Below are 17012 nucleotides of genomic sequence, written 5' to 3'. Positions count from 1 at the left end.
CTGGAGCTCCAGGCGGTTGTCCTCCTGGATCCGCTTGTTCCGCTCCTTCAGCTCTTTCTCCTCAAGGTGGCCGATCCCCTTCTTCTCCAGGGCCTGAAAGGACACCCCACCAGGTCAGGCCCAGGCCATGGACAGCGGGCTGAGCAGAGACTTGGTAGCCTCATCCTAGGCCCCTCTGCCGGGGAGACCTGGACTCACTGACATGTGAGGGTGACCAGGTCAGAGCAGTGGCTTTGTGGGTGAGGACAGTGAGGTCGGACAGGACACCTGTCCACAGCACCCACTGTCCTGATTCCCACCCTGTGTGGGGGGCACACCCCACTCTGACACATGTGGGGTCACCACACTGTTGCTGGGTGCCAGCGAGTCAACCCTGCACACAGAGGCACACCTTGCCGTGTCCTGTTGCCAACACAATCTGACGGGCTCAAGGCCAGCACTGCAGCGCAGGGTCAGGCTTCTGCTTGGGGGCCAGGCCTTGAGGCGGGTCAGCCTCACTTTCCCTGACTCTCGACTTCTCCCGACACAGTGTTTTTCCCGAATCACCGTGAGTGGACCTCAACTAGCAGGTGCCATTTTCATTATGTTAATGAGGCAGCACAAGGGGAATGACAAGGAGGAACCTTCCTGTAAAGTTGACTCGGGGCCTGGAAACTGAGACAGTAAAGTCTTGTTCTGCAGAATCATCACTTGTGGGATTTTGTCACCAAAGAACCGGACATGGCAAGCCAGGGCCAGCTGACCCCATAGGGCCCGTCACACTGAGCACTGACCAAAGTCCTCACCACATGGTGGCCTCCAGCCACCAGAAGGAACCAGTGCGGCAGCCACACACAGCCACATCTGACACACAACTACCGAACGCCCCGACCTGAGACAGTGCTGGCCCCACGGAGCCCAGAGGCTGATGGGTAGAAATGATGCCACTGACACAGCTGCCGCCTAAGCCTTGTGCTCAGGGACGCTGTCCGAGGCCTGCCTGTTCTAAACTGCACCTGGCACCTTGCTGCCACCTGCCCGTTCCCTCCACGGCTTCCTTTGCCTCAGGACAGCCTAGCTCTCCACGAGAAGGTGGAACACGCAGGGCCAGGACAGCTGGCTGCTTGCTAACAGTGCTTGGAGCAGAAATGCAGGAGTACTACACGAGTTTGTTCACATGCCCTGAGCAGGCAGAGGGGCTCTGACAGCAGAGACAGACTGACAACAGGGAGCAAGCTGGTCATGGAACGAGACAGACAATGTCCTGGGCAGAGGGAACAGGAAGTGCAAAGGCCCTGGGGCAGGCGAGGTGGCTGTGCTTGGGCTGGATTCTGGGCGTAGCCAGCCTCACCTTGTTCCAGATGAAGGTGCCCAGCAGGTTGTTGTCGCCGAAGGGGTTGTCAGTGTTGGTGTAGCCCATGTACTCCTCGCCCCAGCCCATCTTCTCCCGCTTCTTCCTCTCCTTGGCCTCCTTCTTGGCCAGCCGCCGGGCCCGCTTCTCCTCGGGAGTCTCGAAGGCCTTTATCAGCTCCTTCTGCTGCTTCCGCTCCTCCCGCTGCCGCAGCCGCTCCTGCAGGCTCTGCTGGTGGCTCAGGGCTGCGGCTGCCTGCCGGGGGCTCGGGGAGCGGTCAGGGGACCCAGAGCTGGACGCTGAGGAGCCAGGGGACCAGGAGTGCTTCCGCCAGTGCCGAGACCACCTGCCCCGCTGCTGCCGCTCATCACCTGAGTCAGACTGCGAGGAGGGGTCCCGAGAGCGCCGACGGGGCCCTGGGCTCCGGCTCTGCCTCCCCCGTCGCTGCCATCGTTTTCCCTCGGAATCTGACCTGCAGGGAGAAGAACCACACGGACCAGCTTGGTGCCTCTGAGCGAGTGGGTGTTCAGCCAAGGTTAACAAGCTCCTTCGACGCTGGACTCAGTGGTGGCGGGGGGGCCGAGGGAGAGGACATCAACAGATGAAGTGAAATGTGGTGTCAAGGTGTGATCACTGAGAATAAGGCTGTAGCCACAAGCCCCAGTGGCGATTCAGGGAACAAGGTGGCGGATCTAGGGGAAGTGGGTGGGAGTCCAGGGAGATCTGGGGGGAAAGTGTTTCCTAGAGAAGGCACACCAGTACAGAAACCCAGAGGCTGACCAAGCCCGATGCTCTGGGGGAAGACCAGCAGGTCTGGGGGTCCGGGGTCACGGGGTGACTTAGCACCAGTCTTCAGGAAACAGCTGTCAGCAATGCCTCTGACACCTCGCCTGGGTCGGCTGGGGCTGCAGCCAATCTCTCCTGTAACATCCCTCTCAGATCTGCATGCTTCCTCTGCTCCCCGTGCGCCAAGGCCACCATCACCAGGCTGCCCTCGGATGCCTCTTTCACCTAACCCTTTCGGCGCCGGACCGCATCGGACCGGGTCATTCTTCCCTGCAAAATCCTCCAAGGCTCTTCCCTCTTAACAACGACCACGCTTTCAGCCACAGTCCACCCGTGCCACGCGGGCTCCGCTGGCACCCCCGACGCTCCTTCCCTTCCCTGGTTCCGCCGCCACCGGGGCCGTCGCACCTGTCAGTGGCCTGGCGGAGCTCTTCCCACCTTCCTTTCGTGACTCAGACGTCGTCTTCCTTAAGGAGCCCTCCCTGATCAACCAGGTGTCTCCGAGCTCGCCAGGATCTCATCCCGAGACCAAGATCGCTCGTCCTCACCTGCGCTCCCGGCTCCGGCTCCGCCGCCTCCGCCGCCGCTGCCCCTCGTCGTCCCGGCGCCGCCGGTTTCGCCGCCCATGGCTCCCGCTCCGGCTTCTGCTGCGGCTCCTACTCTCGCTCCGGCTCCGCCGTTTTCGCGTCCCACGACCCCTAGATCGCGAGCGCGATCTTGTGTCCCGACCCATCGGCGGGGGAGGCTGGCGGAGGCAGGGACGCAAACACCGGAGGCCGGAACCGGGGGCCTTCGTGGCCCGCGTCGCGCGCAGGGACGCCTGGTCCGCGCCTCAGCCGAGGGAGCAGACCCTATCCCGCCGCTCCTGCCCGTAGGGAGGTCGGCACTATATACTGTCGTCTTCATCTTCAATCGCAGTCTGTGCGATGGATGCTGACCAGACCCTGGCCTCCTCGTTGGGAGAGGTACGTTTCAGGCAGTGCCGAAGGCAGCCCCAGGCGGGTCCTTGTGCCGCGGGGGCCTGAGGAGCTGTGGGCGGAACAAAGGCCGGCTAGAACCTGTGGGTGTGGGCGGGGCCCAGGAAGTGGACTCTGAGGAAAAGGACCATGGTAGGAGGAATGGTTAGAAGGGAGGCGGGACTAAGAGGGAGGTGGGGCTGATGTGGGCGGGGCATAGAAGGCCACACCCGGAGAAGGCGGGGCCAGAGAACAAGTGGAGCCGAGGAGAGGCGGGGCCAAGACAAGGTGGAGTGAAGGCGGGGCCCAAAGGATGGACTCCCTGCAAGAGATTAAATAGATTGAGAGGTGAAAAGAGTGAAACAGTAAACGACTTCATCTTAATTGGATCCACAATCAATACACTTGGTACCAGCAGTCAGGAGACGTATTGCACTGGAGAAGTCTGCACTCAGGGACCTCTCCAACTATTGACGGGCAATGATGGAGGACTAAGGGGTACCTCATACAGGCCATGGTCTTTTTTTTTTTTAATCATTTTTCTTCTTCTTTATTCTCTTCTTATTAATGTCTAATTTTGTAGCATTGTAGTCTGAGAAGATGCTTTCTATTATTTCTATGCTTTTGAATTTATTGATCCTTGCCTTTTGACCTAAAATGTGATCCATCCTCAAGAATGTACCATGCATATTGAAGAAGGTATACTGTGCTTTTTTTATTATTATTATATTATTTTGATGTGTACTGTCAAATCAGATCTGACTGGTACAGGAGGAGATTGCCCCCTCCTTCTCCAGCAGAGCATCTGGAGGATTTGAACCACCTACCTCTGGGATTGCAGTGCAGCGTTTTGCCACTAGGCCACCAGAGCTCCCTTTATACTGTGCTTTTCTGGGGTGCATTAGCCTATAAATATCCAAGAGATCAAGTTGATTTATTGTGTGGTTTAATTCTTCAGCATCTTTGTTGAGTTTCTTTCTGGTAGTTCTATCTTTTCTTGAGAGTGGTGTATTGACACTTCCAACTACTATTGTGGTGTTTTCTGTCAGGCCATGGTCTTTCTAATCACTTGCTAGGCCTCTGAGAGCTTGACACATAAGGATGACAGAAGAGTTTATGCCTTCAAGCTGTGAAATTGATGCCTTTAAGCTGTGATGTTGGGGGAAGAGTACTGAACAGATTGTCAATGAACATAGTATGTCTTGGAGAAGGTGCAGCCAGAGTGCTCCTTGGAATCAAAGATTACAAAGCTTCATCTCCTATGTTTTAGGCATGTTGCTACGAGAGGCTGTTCTTTGGAGAAGGACATGATGTTTGGAAAGGCCGAGGGATAGGGAAGCAGAGGAAGACCCTCGACAAGATGGATTGACACAATGACTGCAGCAATGGGCCAAGTGTGTTACAGATTGTTTGGATGGCTCAAGACAGGGCAGGATTCGGGTCTGTTGTTCATAGGGTCACTATGAGTCATACTTGATGGCATTCTACTAACAACGGGAACTTAAATGGAGGGAGGGAGCAAAGGTGAAACAAGTGTGGAAGGTGGGGGGGGCTGGTGGAGGAGCAGGATCCTGTGTGTGCAAGTCGATGGGCGGGACTGGGTGTGTCTATGAAAACGGAGCCTCAAGACTAGAGGGGCCCAGAGGCAGTGCTTGAAGAGGTGGCGGTGGGGAGGCAGGTAACTTAGAGAAGGACTGAGACCTTCATCCTCCATCACACTTCACCCTGCTCCATTTAACATCAGACTGGGGGAACCTTGTTTGACTTGGACATCACCTTAATTCCTTTCAAACACTAAGACATACCTCAGCTGCATTGACTCATCTTTGACCCAGGTGATCTCATAAATGCAGAGTGGAACTGTGCTCCACAGGGTTTTCAAAGGCTCTGATTTAAAGAAAAAAAAAAGTGTCTGTGTGAGTGTGTGTGTGTGTGTGTGTGTGTGTGTGTGTGTGTGTGTGTGTGTTCACATCAGATTCGACTGGCACAGGAGATTGCCCCTCCTCCTCCAGCAGAGCATCTGGTGGATTTGAACTGTGCACCTTTAACACTGCAGTGCAGCTTCTTGCCACTAGAGCTCTGATATTTTTGAAGCACATAACCAGGTCTTTCTTTTTCTTTTTTTACTTATTTACTCTTTTTATGTGTGTACCGTCAAATTGGATCTGACTGATACAGGAGGCGATTGTTCCTCCTTCTTCAGCAGAGCATCTGGTGGATTTGAACCGTGCACCTCTGGAATTGCAGTGCAGTTTCCTGCCACTACGCCACCAGAGCTTGCCCAGATCTTTCTTCTGAGGTTCCACTGGCGGGGGGGAATCTGAACCTCTAACCTTTTGACTTGTAGATGTTTTCACCACTCCCTAAGCGCATTCATCATCCAAGTACAATGACTCTGGCAGACACATTTACAAACGTCAGGGCAAGCCTCATCCTTTGGCCTCAGCGATGCCAGAACAAGCGAGGCCAGAGGGAGCTCTGGTGGCCTAGTGGTGAGGAGTAGTGCTGCCAACTCAAAGGAAAGCATGTTCAAACCCACCGCTCCAAGGGGGGAAGACCCACAATCTTCCTGTGCAACCTGTTGTCTCTGAAAACGTGCCGCGGGGTCCTCTGTGGGTCGATCTCACTCACAGGTGCAAAGTAACAAAGTGCCAGGACAAACAGCGCTGCCTCGGCAGGAGGGGAGCTGGATGCTCCTTAAAAGAGAGACTGGCAAGACGTCAATTCACATGCTCTGGACAAAGTGTCACCAAGCCCTGAGCCCAAGACGTCGCCGGTGACTGAAGGTCGCGGGGAAAGTAGACCCTCCACACGGCCGACGGGGTGGCTCCAACAATGGACTCCAGGGCAGCTCTGATTACGCAGGTGACACAACCAGGCAAGGTTCCCTTCTGCTGCCAGGAACGGACTTGATGGCATCTGACACCCCAGCACGCTAATACCAGAGACGCTTAAAAATTTTCTAAAAAATTCCCACACACATAATTAATAAAATAAAATTCTGAGGTGACTTGTAACCTGAGGACGGACCCAGCTCTTTAGGTGTTTTGGTTCAATTCTTCTTTTTTTTCTTTAACATCTTTCAGAGAACTATACTTAGCATCCACTCAAAACTACGAGCCAGGGAGCTCTGATGGCCTAGTGGCAGGAAGCTGCACTGCAATCCTGAAGGTCTGTGGTTCAATTCTCTGCTGGAGAAGGGACAATCTCCTCCTGTACCAGTCAGATCTGACTTCCCAGTACCACATAAAAAATACAAAAAGCAAACAAAATACCCCACCAACCCCAAAACTCCTACAAGTCAGGGAGCTCTGGTGTCCTAGTTGCAAGAAGCTGCACTGCAATCCTGAAGGTCTGTGGTTCAAATCCACCAGATGCTTCACTGGAGAAGGAGGGGCAATCTCCTCCTGTGCCAATCAGATCTGATCTGATGGTATACAAGGTAAAAGAAAAAGGGGGGAAGGAACCCAACAAGAAAACCTACAAGCCAAGGCTCCTACTTTGCTCTCAGTGGTGAAAATTGGGCTGTGATGTGCTGTCCTTTTAAAATTCTTTCTCCTGTTTATCAACTCAGCAAGGCAATCCCCAGGCCTCTGGAGCAGAGGCGTGTGCGCAGCAGGCAGGCCTCCGTGCTGCCCTCTGGAGCAGAGGTGTGTGGGAGGCCCTGGAGTGGCCCTCCCAGAGCAGAAGTGCGTGCTGCCCTCCGGAGCAGAGGCGTACGGGAGGCCATGGTGCTGAGTCTTATGCCCGAAGTGCTTGCCCCCAACAGCACACCTTAGATATGGCTGTGTCTGGGGCTATCAGCACACGCGCGTCAGTTCAGCTATCATTTAAAAGCCCCCTTCTCTGTGTATGTGGGTCATCTTCTGTCCTCCATCCCACCGCCTGCCCCGGGAACCCAGAGAGCAGAGAGGCGTGGCTGACGCTTGATTACTCAATTTATTCCAGAGATCTTTTTGACGTAAAAAGAGGGGTGGGGGGTGGCAGGTTGGAAGGGGCTGGCTGGGGGCCGGGATTGCATCCGAGTGTTATTGGGGCGCAGGGTCACAGGCGCCCCGGCTCTGGGTTGGAATGAGGCGGCACCCCCTCTGAGTCCAAGGACACTGTGCTGCAGATTGTCACACACCAGACCCCGAGGGGCTGAGGACACAGGAACCCCCCACCCCCCACCCCACGAGAGTAAAGACACACAAGGTTCTGCAGTTTCATCTTGTTTTAAGTTCGGCCACTAAAAGGGGACGAGTGTGTCAGGTAATAAACTCAACCCCAGAGGAAGAGGAGGGGTGCCTGTCCTGGGGTGTGGACCGAGGGGCTGTGTAGACAGTACCATGGCGAAAGACCCCCCAGGGGGCGGGAGTATTGCACTGAGCCATGTGGTCGGGGAGGGGGCAGGTGAGGACAGAGGCGGCAGGGGTCGTGGGCAGCTTCTGCACCTCCAGTCTTGGAGAAAATGCCATTTTGTTTTTTACAGTACAGTCTTCAGACACTGTCCACATCTGTGGCCATCAGACAAGACAATCCAGGAAGGGGAGTGTCAACCGCGAAGGTTCTGAACTGGGCTGGGGAGCATGGGTGGACCCAGAAGCCTCTGTGCCTGGGCTTGGCCTAAGGCAATTTCAATAGCCTTTATAAATAGATTTCTCTCCCTGTTCCCCAGCCCCGGAATAACAAGGACACTGTAGCGTGCCACCAAACAGTTCTCTGCAAAAGAATGCAAATGCGAGGAACACAGACGGGGCTCCGGCGGACCGGCTGAGGACAGGACAGGAATGTCAGGATGCCCAGAGCGTGCTGCGCTGACCCACCGGGGCGCTTGCCGCACAGTCCCTGGGCCCAGGAGGCGTCTGCTCTGAGGGGTGGGCAACGGAGCCTCGCCGTCTGCTGCCTCCTCGTTTGCTGGACGTGAGTGTGATCAAGAGTGCCAGAGGTCGAGGACGCTGTGGAGACTGCCCACGGCTCCTAGGTCATCCCCAGTGGGACCCACCAGGTCCTCAGTGCCAGGCTCCCGGCCGGGAGCTGACCCTGCGTGCCTGTCGTCTTGCTCAGAGCAGAGCACAGGCCTTGCACCACCACGAGGGGAGAAGCCCACGGGTGCGGCAGGGCCCGGCAGCACCGGGAGGTACAGGCTGTGCCCGGCAGGGTCCTCTGGGAGCCCCAAGGGGCTGGGACACGGACAGCAGGAAGCAGCAGCATTCTTCCCAGCACTCCGAGAACTGAGCGTCACTCCTGGGGTGGGGGGCGTCCAGCCATCTCAGCTCTTCTGCCAGGCTCTGCTGGCCAGAACATTCTGGAAGGTCCACCCACACAGGGCTTCCAGGCAGAGGTGACTGTGTGGGTGGGGGTCCACACCATGAGTAGGGAAGGAATCATCAGTGTACCCCCCTTCTGAAATGTGGGGAGACCAGGTGGGTTTGACCTGGCCCTGACGACAGGGACCATGACCTTCCTTCTGGACCTTTCCCGCCTCTGCCAGGTGGTGGTGCCAGCGGCAGCTCTAAACAGAAGCCCAGGTCTGACAGGGGCACCCTGGTCTCCAGGTCTGTCCAGGGATACGCAGGGGGCTGGGGGATCCCTTCTGCGGAACGCCTCCACCCTGGAGTCCTGGACGTGGTAGCCGGTCAGTCACTGCTGCCGTCCGTGGTGTCCCGGCACCCGGGCCTCGGAGCCCATGAGGGGTGGACAGTCATGCTCACAGGGTCACCTAGGAGGCAGCAGGGGACCCTCTGTGCTGCCACTAAGAATGGGAGGACCCCACGACTGCGCCGGGTTGGGGTCTGCCTGTCCGAACGAAGAGCTGGGTTTCCGGGGAGGACGACACGTGGACGGGGGCTGAGACCCTGGGTGAGGACCTTCAGGCACCCCACGGCGGGGAGCAAGGCCCTGGCCACCGAGCGTCTGGGTCTCAGGCGTGGACTCCGGCCGTGACCAGGACCTGGACACCACAGGGGCCACGGACTGGCCATTTCCTCCTTCTGTGATTTGTCTCCAGGAAAAGCACCCGGGTGCTGGAGTCTCTGTACAGAGTGGACACCCAGGAGAAGTCCAGAATTTCGGGGGTCCCAGGTGCAGGGAGCCAGCCACAGGGGTGGGGAGGGCGACAGGACGCTGGGGTGGTCGTGCGGGGTCTTGTGGGCAGCGGCAGCGGCCCCAGCGCTCTAGCCCGAGGTGGGCGGGCGGCGGCTCCAGGCAGCGGCGGTCGCTGGGTTCTGGGTGGGCATCTGCATAGAAGTTACTGGAAAGGCAAGAGGGAGCAGGTGAAGGCAGGCAGGAGGCCCGAGTCTCCCACCGCCACAGCTTTGTGGCCGTGGCCTTGTGTCTGGAGCCCCCTGGGGCCACCTGGGCATCAGCCCTGCCCCCGGTGGGTAAGCTGTGCTCTATGGACCTTCAGGCTGCTTCCAAGAGCAGACCAGCAGACGTCTGACCTCCGACCTCCGGTGAACGCAGACACTGAACGGCTGCGGTGCTGCCCGGCGCCCTCCACCCACCCTGCCTGCCACCTGGGACCCCTAGGGCCATGCTGGGGAAGGCCTCTCGGGCCTGGGCTGGGCCGGGCTGGCCCGCCCGGGCGGCCGCCACACCGACTTACTGTGTCGCTCTCGCCGTCCGAGGCCGGCTGGGCCGGCGTGCTATAGTGCAGTGGGGAGTACACCCAGCACCTCTCGTCGGTGGGCTGCGGGCGGCCGGGCGGGCGGGCGGCACGTGCAAGAAGAGCAGGCGGAAGGCAGGGTGGAGGAGGCGCGAGTGAGAGAGGACAGAACAGAGAACCAACGTGAAAGAGGCGGCTCCCCCGGTGTGGTGCTCCCCAGTGGTGCGGCGGCCCCCCGCCTGGGACAGGTCTCGGCTCGGGGACAGCGCGGGGGACGGGCAGCAGGACAGCAGGGAGGCGGTTAGTCCAGACACAGGAAGCACAGCAGGCAGCGTGGCGGGTGCAGGCTTGCAGAGTGCCCTCCTCACCCCTGCCTCCGGGGCCCCGGTGACTGCCAGCACCCCAGTGAGGCCCAGGGCCCGTGCTGAGGAGACAGCAGGTCTTGGGGAACCTCTATGGCCGGGCCCCCCGCTCTGGTGCCAAGCCCGTCTCGGGAGATCAGGCCCCTCCTGGCCGGGGGTTCCTGAGTCTGCTCTGATCTGGGGACGGTGGCTATGGGCCCCCCTCCTTCATCTGCCAGCAAGTCCACCGCCTCCCTGCCACCACCTGACCTGGTCATCCTGGAGGCTCGGACCCCTGCCGACGACCTCAGACCCACATCCACGCCCGCTGGACTCCCTGCCCCACGTTGCCGGGTCCAGGAGCGCGCACACCCGTGCCCGCCCTCACCCTCTCCCTGCTCGTGTGATCTGTCCATCCATGGCCCGGACCTGCCCCCTTGGGGCCTGCTGAGACACTTCCGTGAGCTGAGCGGTGGGATCTGCGGGCAGTGTGAACATGCCACAGTCCCTCTCCCGAGGGGGCAGCTCAGCCCCCTCGAGTCCTCAGTGCCTGACCACAAACACAGCCAGAGGCACTGTGATGCACGATGAGCCCCAGATGGGGGCACGCGATGACATGCCAGTGTGGAGTGGTCACTCTCACATGGGGGGTGGTGTGCGTCACACACTGGGCTGTCCCAGAGGGTTCCCAGGCCGACCCCTGATGGACACACCTCCGGGCTGTCCTCTGGTGAAGCCGCCAGCTAAGCCCTTTACCGCTGCACCCCTGGGCTCAGGAACTGCTCCAGCGCCCTGGGGTGTCGGGTGACAAGCAGCCCGCCACGCTTGGAGGAGAACCACAGTCCTTCCAGGACCACGCCAGGTCCAGGCTCCAGGGCAGGGGACTGCCTGGCTGTCAGCAGTCAGCGGCGCACCCACGGCCACCGGGGCACCCCCACCTGTCTGCCCCCACTTCTGGCACCGCGGTCCAGCCTCTGCGTCCCCTCGTCCCCCGTCCATGGCCACAGAACGCCTTGTGCCTTTCGGCTTCATCTCCAGAAGGGCCCTGCCTGGCCGGGAGCTGCTGGGGGATCAGCGTGGCTGCCCCCCATTCCACCCACAGCTGCACTCAGTCACTCCAAGCGTGACAGGGACGGTCCCCCCGGCTTTCCAGGGCCTCATCTTGGACAGACTCCACCCAGCTGATGCCTCACACACAACTCCTCTCTGGACCAGCCAGCAGCAGCCCAGAGCCACCCGCCAGCGAGTCTTCTGAGAGCTAAAAATCACACAGGAGAGAACCCATCTTCCCAGTGGAGCACTCAGCGGACTCGAACTGCCTGCCTCGGAGATGCAGTGCTTCCCTCTACCTACTAGGCCACCAGAGGGCCTCTCAAACCACAGGCTCTGCCAATGCCCATGTAATGTCAGTGACCTCAGCTGACCTGACGTCCATGCTGACCCCACACCGCCACTGGCCCCATGCCCTGCTGACCTCAAGCTCTCCACGTCCATGGAGACCCCACGACCTGGATGCCCCCACGCCCCTGACGCCACACTGACCCACAACCCTGATGCTACCACACCTGATGCCACGACGGCCCTTTACCCTCAACGCCCACATGCCACACTTCTGATGTCCACCTGGCTCTGAGTTGCTGGGCAGGTCCCTTGACCTCACACAGCCATGGCAAGCACCATGTTCCCTGACCCTGAGGCCACTGGGCGGGTGGGTGTCACGAGACAGGGTCCACCAGGAGCCCGGGTTCTTGACGGCGCCCTCCTACACGGTCCTGTGGCCCCGCAGCTGCCCTAGCAGAGAAATGGGGACCAGGACCCCAGTGGCTCCCAGACCCCCATTCACAGTCAGCCTGCACTTCCCTGAGCTGCCTGGGTGACTGTCCTCTTGTGGGGCCCTGCCAGTGACGGTCAGCAAGGTCTAGGGGTGCAGACGCGCCCACCTGGCTCAGGCCTACATGTGGCCACTTGCCCACCTCTGGACCAGGGCACTGGAGGGGCAGGGGCAGGTCTGGGCTGGGGTCAGAAGGCAGGCTGGGGTCAGAGGCAGACCCCACACCAGGCCCTGGCCTCTGAGCCTCCCCTGGGTGTCACGGAATGGGCCAGGCCAGGGAACGCTGCTGCGTGACACACACGTGTCCACACCCACACGTCTACGCTAGTGCCTGTCGAGTCCCCCAGATCCCCTCAAAGACAGGGGACCTCCGGGCAGCGCTCTGAGGACGGCCTGGCGCTCGCCTGCCCAGCCCGGCTGCGGTCACTTACAGTCCCCGAGGAGCTCGGCGTCACGGCCCGCAGGCGGCGATGGCGCGGGGAGTACATCCAGTACCGCCCGTCTGTGAACTGGACGCGGCGGGGCCAGCGGGAGGAAGAACAGAGGACACAGGGTGAGCGGGGCCAGCGGGCAGGGGCCTCCACGGTGCGCCCCCGGGGGCCGCAGACGCACGCCCGGGCGGCAGACGGACTGCACATGCCAAGCCAGGGGAGAAGTGAACAGGAAGCAGGGTGCAGGTGACCAGGCACCACTGGGGACATGGCGGGGGACGGGGCCGAGCTTGGCGCCTCCAGCGACCAGGAGGAGGCATGTTAGTGCAGAGCGAGGGGGAGGGGAGCATGCTCGCCCCAAAACCCCCCGGCTGGAGAGGAGGGGGGCTGGGGCAGAGGTGACGCTGGCCTTCCAGGGAGGGGTGCTAGCCCTGAGGTCCACTGCTGGGGTGTCACTAGAAGGACAGGACAGGCTACCCTGGCCTCCAGGAGCCACCACAGCCCCAGGCCCGGCCGAGCGCCTGCGTGTCCACTGATGGGGAGGCGGAGGGTGGGCCCCTCCACTCCCGCTGAACTGCATCCCTGGCCCACAGAGCAGGCAGAGGTCACATACCACCTCGGGCCCGCAGGGGAGCACACCTGCCTTTCTGGAAGTTTCTCGGCCCACCTGCCTGATATGAACCCACCACCACAAGGTGGAAGAGTCTCTTCACGTCCACCGGCTGGTCCCAGGACCCAGGACCCTGCTGTGCGGTGGAGCTCTGGGCCTGGGGCCTCTCACACAGTGATGTGGAGAAAGGCGGGGAGGGACAGTGGGGAAGAGACAGGGAGACAGCGGGGGAGAAATGGGGAGAGAGGAAAAGGAGATGACGAGACGCGGTGGGGACGAGAGGGACAGAGCTGGGAAAGGCAAGGACGAGCAGGACCTGCCTGTGTGAGCCTGAGTGCACGTGTGTGAATCTCAGAACCAGACATGTGAGCACACAGGCGTGCGTGTATATGTACGTGTGTGTGTGTCACAAGAACATCGAGGCCAGGTGTGTCTGAGCACCTGATCATGTGAACGCAGGTGCACGTGGTCACGTGAGCACGTGCAGACCATGTGGCTGCATGTGTGCATCGGGGGCTGCAGGAAGGCCAGGACTTCAGCGTGCGTGTTCACGTGTGTGAGTGTGCACACGCCTGTGGAGGCACACGTGTGTGGACGCAGGGAGCACATCCGTGTAGCTGCACTCACATGTGTGCCATGTGTCGGTGTGAGCGTCTCCACGTCCGTCTGTATGAGGACCATCACGTGCACGCTTGTGGGCACATGTCCATGTGCGTGTGACTGTGCGCACACGTGTCGGAGCGTGCACGCGTGTACACGGGGGTGCGCCCGGTCCACCGTGTCAGGCTGGCGCTGTCGGAGACTTACAAAGTAGATGTCGGTGGCTGGCGCGTCCTCCTCGTCTGAGGCCTGGCTGGCCGGCTCCGAGGCCTGGCTGGTGGTCTCCACCTCCACAGCGGCAGCTGAGGCGCAGGCTGAGGGCGGCTCCACCCTGAGAACAAAGCAGACGATGGGGTCCAGGGCAGGTTCTCAACCGCACCCCTTCCTCAGAGCTCACCTGCTGGTCCTCCCGCACCCAAGACCCACCACAGGGCGTTCCAACCCGGACTTTATGGACGATCCCCTCCAAACCACAGCTCAGCCGGATAAGACACGGGTGCCAGGAAGGAGAGGCATGGCCCCGCCGTTCCCGGACGCCGAGACGGAACTTCTCACGCGGGGCCAAAGCCCCCTCGAGCGTGGCCGTGCTGGGCACCCTAGGGCCATCACAGTGCCCCCGGCCATCCACTCGAGGCCAGGAGTGGCACCCACAATCGTCTCCCAACATGTCTCAATGTGCCCTCATGGCCCCAAAAGCCCTTAGTTGGTTGAGAACCATTTCTTTAAAACAAAGAAGAACCAGTGAACATCCACTATCTGGGATAAAATGAATGCTTCCATCAGACGGAGACAGGCAACAAACCAGCACTCCGTGAAACCCCAGGAAAACGCATCATCTCGCGCGCCTCGTGGTTCGAGAAGGGAGGGAGGCAACGTGAGACGCAGCCTGTCCTGGGGGAACGGAACGCGAGGGACCCTCGGTGTGAGCCCACGGCAACAAGAGGGCGGCAGACAGGAGGGAAACGCAGAACGAGGCCAGGTGCAGGGGGACAGGAGCAGCACTCGCAGGGCAGGGGAGACCCGGAAGTGCACAGGAGCCTCCACAGCCTGGACAACCGGCATCACCCCTTCTCTCTCATCCAAGGAACCCTAAGGTTGGTCCACGGCTGCCCAGAGCGGGCATTTCCTGGGCTGCTTTACAGCTGTGTGGCCAGGTCATTGAGCCTGGCCAGTGGCAGTCAGATAAAAGTCCACGGTCAAGTGCCTTTGACAAGAGGCCTTTCCTTGTCCCTTTCCACCTGGAGAGACACCGACGTGGTGGTGGGGGCCACCCTGGACCCTGATGGGGACCGCTTCAGAAGGGAGCAAGAAGGAGGCAGAGGCCTGGGCCCTGCTGCTACAAAGATGACGTCTCCCTGCACCGGGACCAGGCTGACGTGGGTAAGCGGCCTGGGCAGCGGGGTGACAGCTGGACCGTGGCACTCTGGACGACAGGGCAGAGAGGGCTGCTAGTCACTCACCCTGTGGCCGCCTCTGTGGGGACCACGATCTCCACGCTGCACGTGGGCTCCACCTGCACCGTGATCTGCTGCAGGTCCTCCTCCACGTGCACCTCCTCCGGAGGCCTGAGGGCAGCAAGCACGGTGCCTCAGGGTCCTGTCTGACCACCCCTGGGGGCCTGGCCACGGGAGGACTCAGAGCCTGGGGGTCCACAGGAGGCACTCTAGATACACCAGCTCTGGATACCCCACTGATGAGCACGTTGGGCCCCTCAGGTCGGGCCTGGTCCCCCAAATGGCAGCCCAGCCTGAGCCGAGGGCCCAGGGACCACCCTCCGGGGAGCTGGTGGATGGGAGAGGTGGCGGGAGCCTTACCGGCTGTCCTGTCCCGAGGACTGCGTGCGTCGCCTGTGGAGACGAGGAGGATCGAGGTCAGCGTGCACGTCCAGCTCCACCAGCCCGGCCCCGGCCACTCGTGCCCCCAGAGGCACCCCGACACGCTCACCTATAGCGCGGCTGCTCAGACGTCTCCGAGGGCGACCGCTCGGGGATGGAGAGGGAGGTGGAGGACAGTGTGGTGGCGATGGAGGCAGTGGTGGCTTCTTCGAAGGAGGGTGGGGTGCAGGGCAGCAGGTCAGGCCGGCCTGCCGGAGAGGGACACTGAGCACCACGGGACCCAGCCTGTCACTCCATCTCCCTCCACAGCCGCCCGCTGCCACCCGCAGCCCACCCAGCACCTGTCTCGTGACCATGCGCCACCCCAGCCTTCCACACGACCAATCTCCCACTCAGAGCCGGACCAGGTGAACAAGTCAGTGTTCCTGGGACGGAGGCTGGCATCTCCCCGGGCACGTCTGTGCTGGTCGACCTGCCCCGGGCCCGCTCCTGCTGCCCTCTCTCTCAGGATGCTACATGGGGCCGGCACCTTTGTCCTGATGCCCCCACCCCCAGGCCTCTGCAGACCCTGAACCTTTGTCTTCTGGCCCCTCCCACCCTCCAGGTCTCTGCAGATCCCATGGGACCCGGACCTTTGTCCCCTGATGCCCCCAACCGTCAGGGCTCTGCAGACCCTGTCCTTTTGTTCCCTGACACCTCCATCCTCCAGGGCTCTGCAGACCCTGTACCTTTGTCCCTACACCCCAACCCCAGGGCTCTGCTGACCGCATGGGGCCTGTACCTTCGTCCCCTGCTGCCCAGGACTCTGCAGGCCCATACCTTCATCCTCCAGCGTGGGGTAGCTGCGAGCCCCCCGCAGGTCGTACTGCGCGTCCTCCCGCTCGCTGGGGATCTGGCTGGCCGAGAAGGCGGCCGTAGGCCCCAGGGGTTTGACAGCCAGCAGGGCTCCACGCCCCTTCTTGGACGGAGAAGACTTTAGGGCTGTGGAAGGAGGGTGGTCAGTGGTGGGGGTGTCCTTCCTCACGTCTGTGCCAATGAGGAAACTGAGGCGGGGGGGGGGGGAGGTGCTGGCTGGCTGGCTGTCACACAGCCTGCTGGCCAAGGAGGGTCTCAAGCCAAGATGGCAGGGCCCCAGGCCCCACGTCCCACCCGTGGGCACCGCGACATGGCACAGGCAGCGTGAGCTCCTCTCCTCCCAAAGCCCCATGGCGCTAACTTACAGGAGTTCTTTCTAAAGACCGTGTTGCTCATGAACTTGAAGAAGCGCTCCGCGTAGAAGCTGGGCCGGTGGACAGAGACCGTGTCCTGGAAAAGGAGCAGGGCCGAGAGGGTGAGGGGGCGGGAGGGCGAGGCTGCACCCTGGGCTCCGCAGGGCACCCCACGCTGGGGCCAGGGCTCGGGGGGACCGGGTGGGGACAGTGACAGTGCCAAGATGAGTCTGTGGGGGCTGGGGGAGGCTGGACAAGCAGGGAGTCCAGGGCCACTATGTGCAGTGGACACGTGTCACAGTGGACACATGGCTTCACGTCATGGTGGGGTCACGGCTCCGTGTTGTGGGCGTGGTGAGGTGAGGGTGACAGCCTCGTACCGTGGGCGAGGTGGGGGTGATGGCCGCATTGTGGGTCAGGTGGGGGTGATGGCCCTGGACCGTGGGTGAGGTGGGGGTGATGCCCGCATTGTGGGTCAGGTGGGGGTGATGGCCCTGG

General features: G+C 60.9%; 2 protein-coding genes across 2 annotated transcripts in view; both read right to left on the bottom strand.

The window, feature by feature from the left end:
- Nucleotides 1-2849, bottom strand: part of CACTIN (cactin, spliceosome C complex subunit) — a 12729-nt gene extending 9880 nt beyond the window's left edge. Inside the window, 3 exon segments of the mRNA XM_006897960.1 lie at nucleotides 3-93; nucleotides 1331-1802; nucleotides 2665-2849. Coding sequence (XP_006898022.1) covers nucleotides 3-93; nucleotides 1331-1802; nucleotides 2665-2849 — 748 coding nt within the window.
- Nucleotides 2850-3002: 153 nt separating this feature from the next.
- The window catches only part of PIP5K1C (phosphatidylinositol-4-phosphate 5-kinase, type I, gamma), a 31500-nt gene continuing 17490 nt past the window's right edge, over nucleotides 3003-17012 (bottom strand). Inside the window, exons 10-21 of the mRNA XM_006897959.1 lie at nucleotides 16527-16611; nucleotides 16126-16287; nucleotides 15416-15554; nucleotides 15286-15318; nucleotides 14932-15036; nucleotides 13679-13802; nucleotides 9495-9742; nucleotides 8774-9304; nucleotides 8515-8673; nucleotides 8057-8234; nucleotides 7878-7968; nucleotides 3003-3145 (exon numbers count right to left, since the gene is read on the bottom strand). Of these exons, the coding sequence (XP_006898021.1) occupies nucleotides 3003-3145; nucleotides 7878-7968; nucleotides 8057-8234; nucleotides 8515-8673; nucleotides 8774-9304; nucleotides 9495-9742; nucleotides 13679-13802; nucleotides 14932-15036; nucleotides 15286-15318; nucleotides 15416-15554; nucleotides 16126-16287; nucleotides 16527-16611 (1998 nt within the window). The remainder of the gene's footprint in view (nucleotides 3146-7877; nucleotides 7969-8056; nucleotides 8235-8514; nucleotides 8674-8773; nucleotides 9305-9494; nucleotides 9743-13678; nucleotides 13803-14931; nucleotides 15037-15285; nucleotides 15319-15415; nucleotides 15555-16125; nucleotides 16288-16526; nucleotides 16612-17012) is intronic.

Source organism: Elephantulus edwardii, unplaced genomic scaffold (genome assembly GCF_000299155.1).
Source record: "Elephantulus edwardii isolate Elephantulus edwardi_28Jun2011 unplaced genomic scaffold, EleEdw1.0 scaffold00217, whole genome shotgun sequence".
NCBI classification, from domain to species: domain Eukaryota; kingdom Metazoa; phylum Chordata; class Mammalia; order Macroscelidea; family Macroscelididae; genus Elephantulus; species Elephantulus edwardii.
The sequence above is the reverse complement of the archived record's forward strand: the minus strand, read 5'-3'. Positions and strand labels throughout refer to the sequence as shown.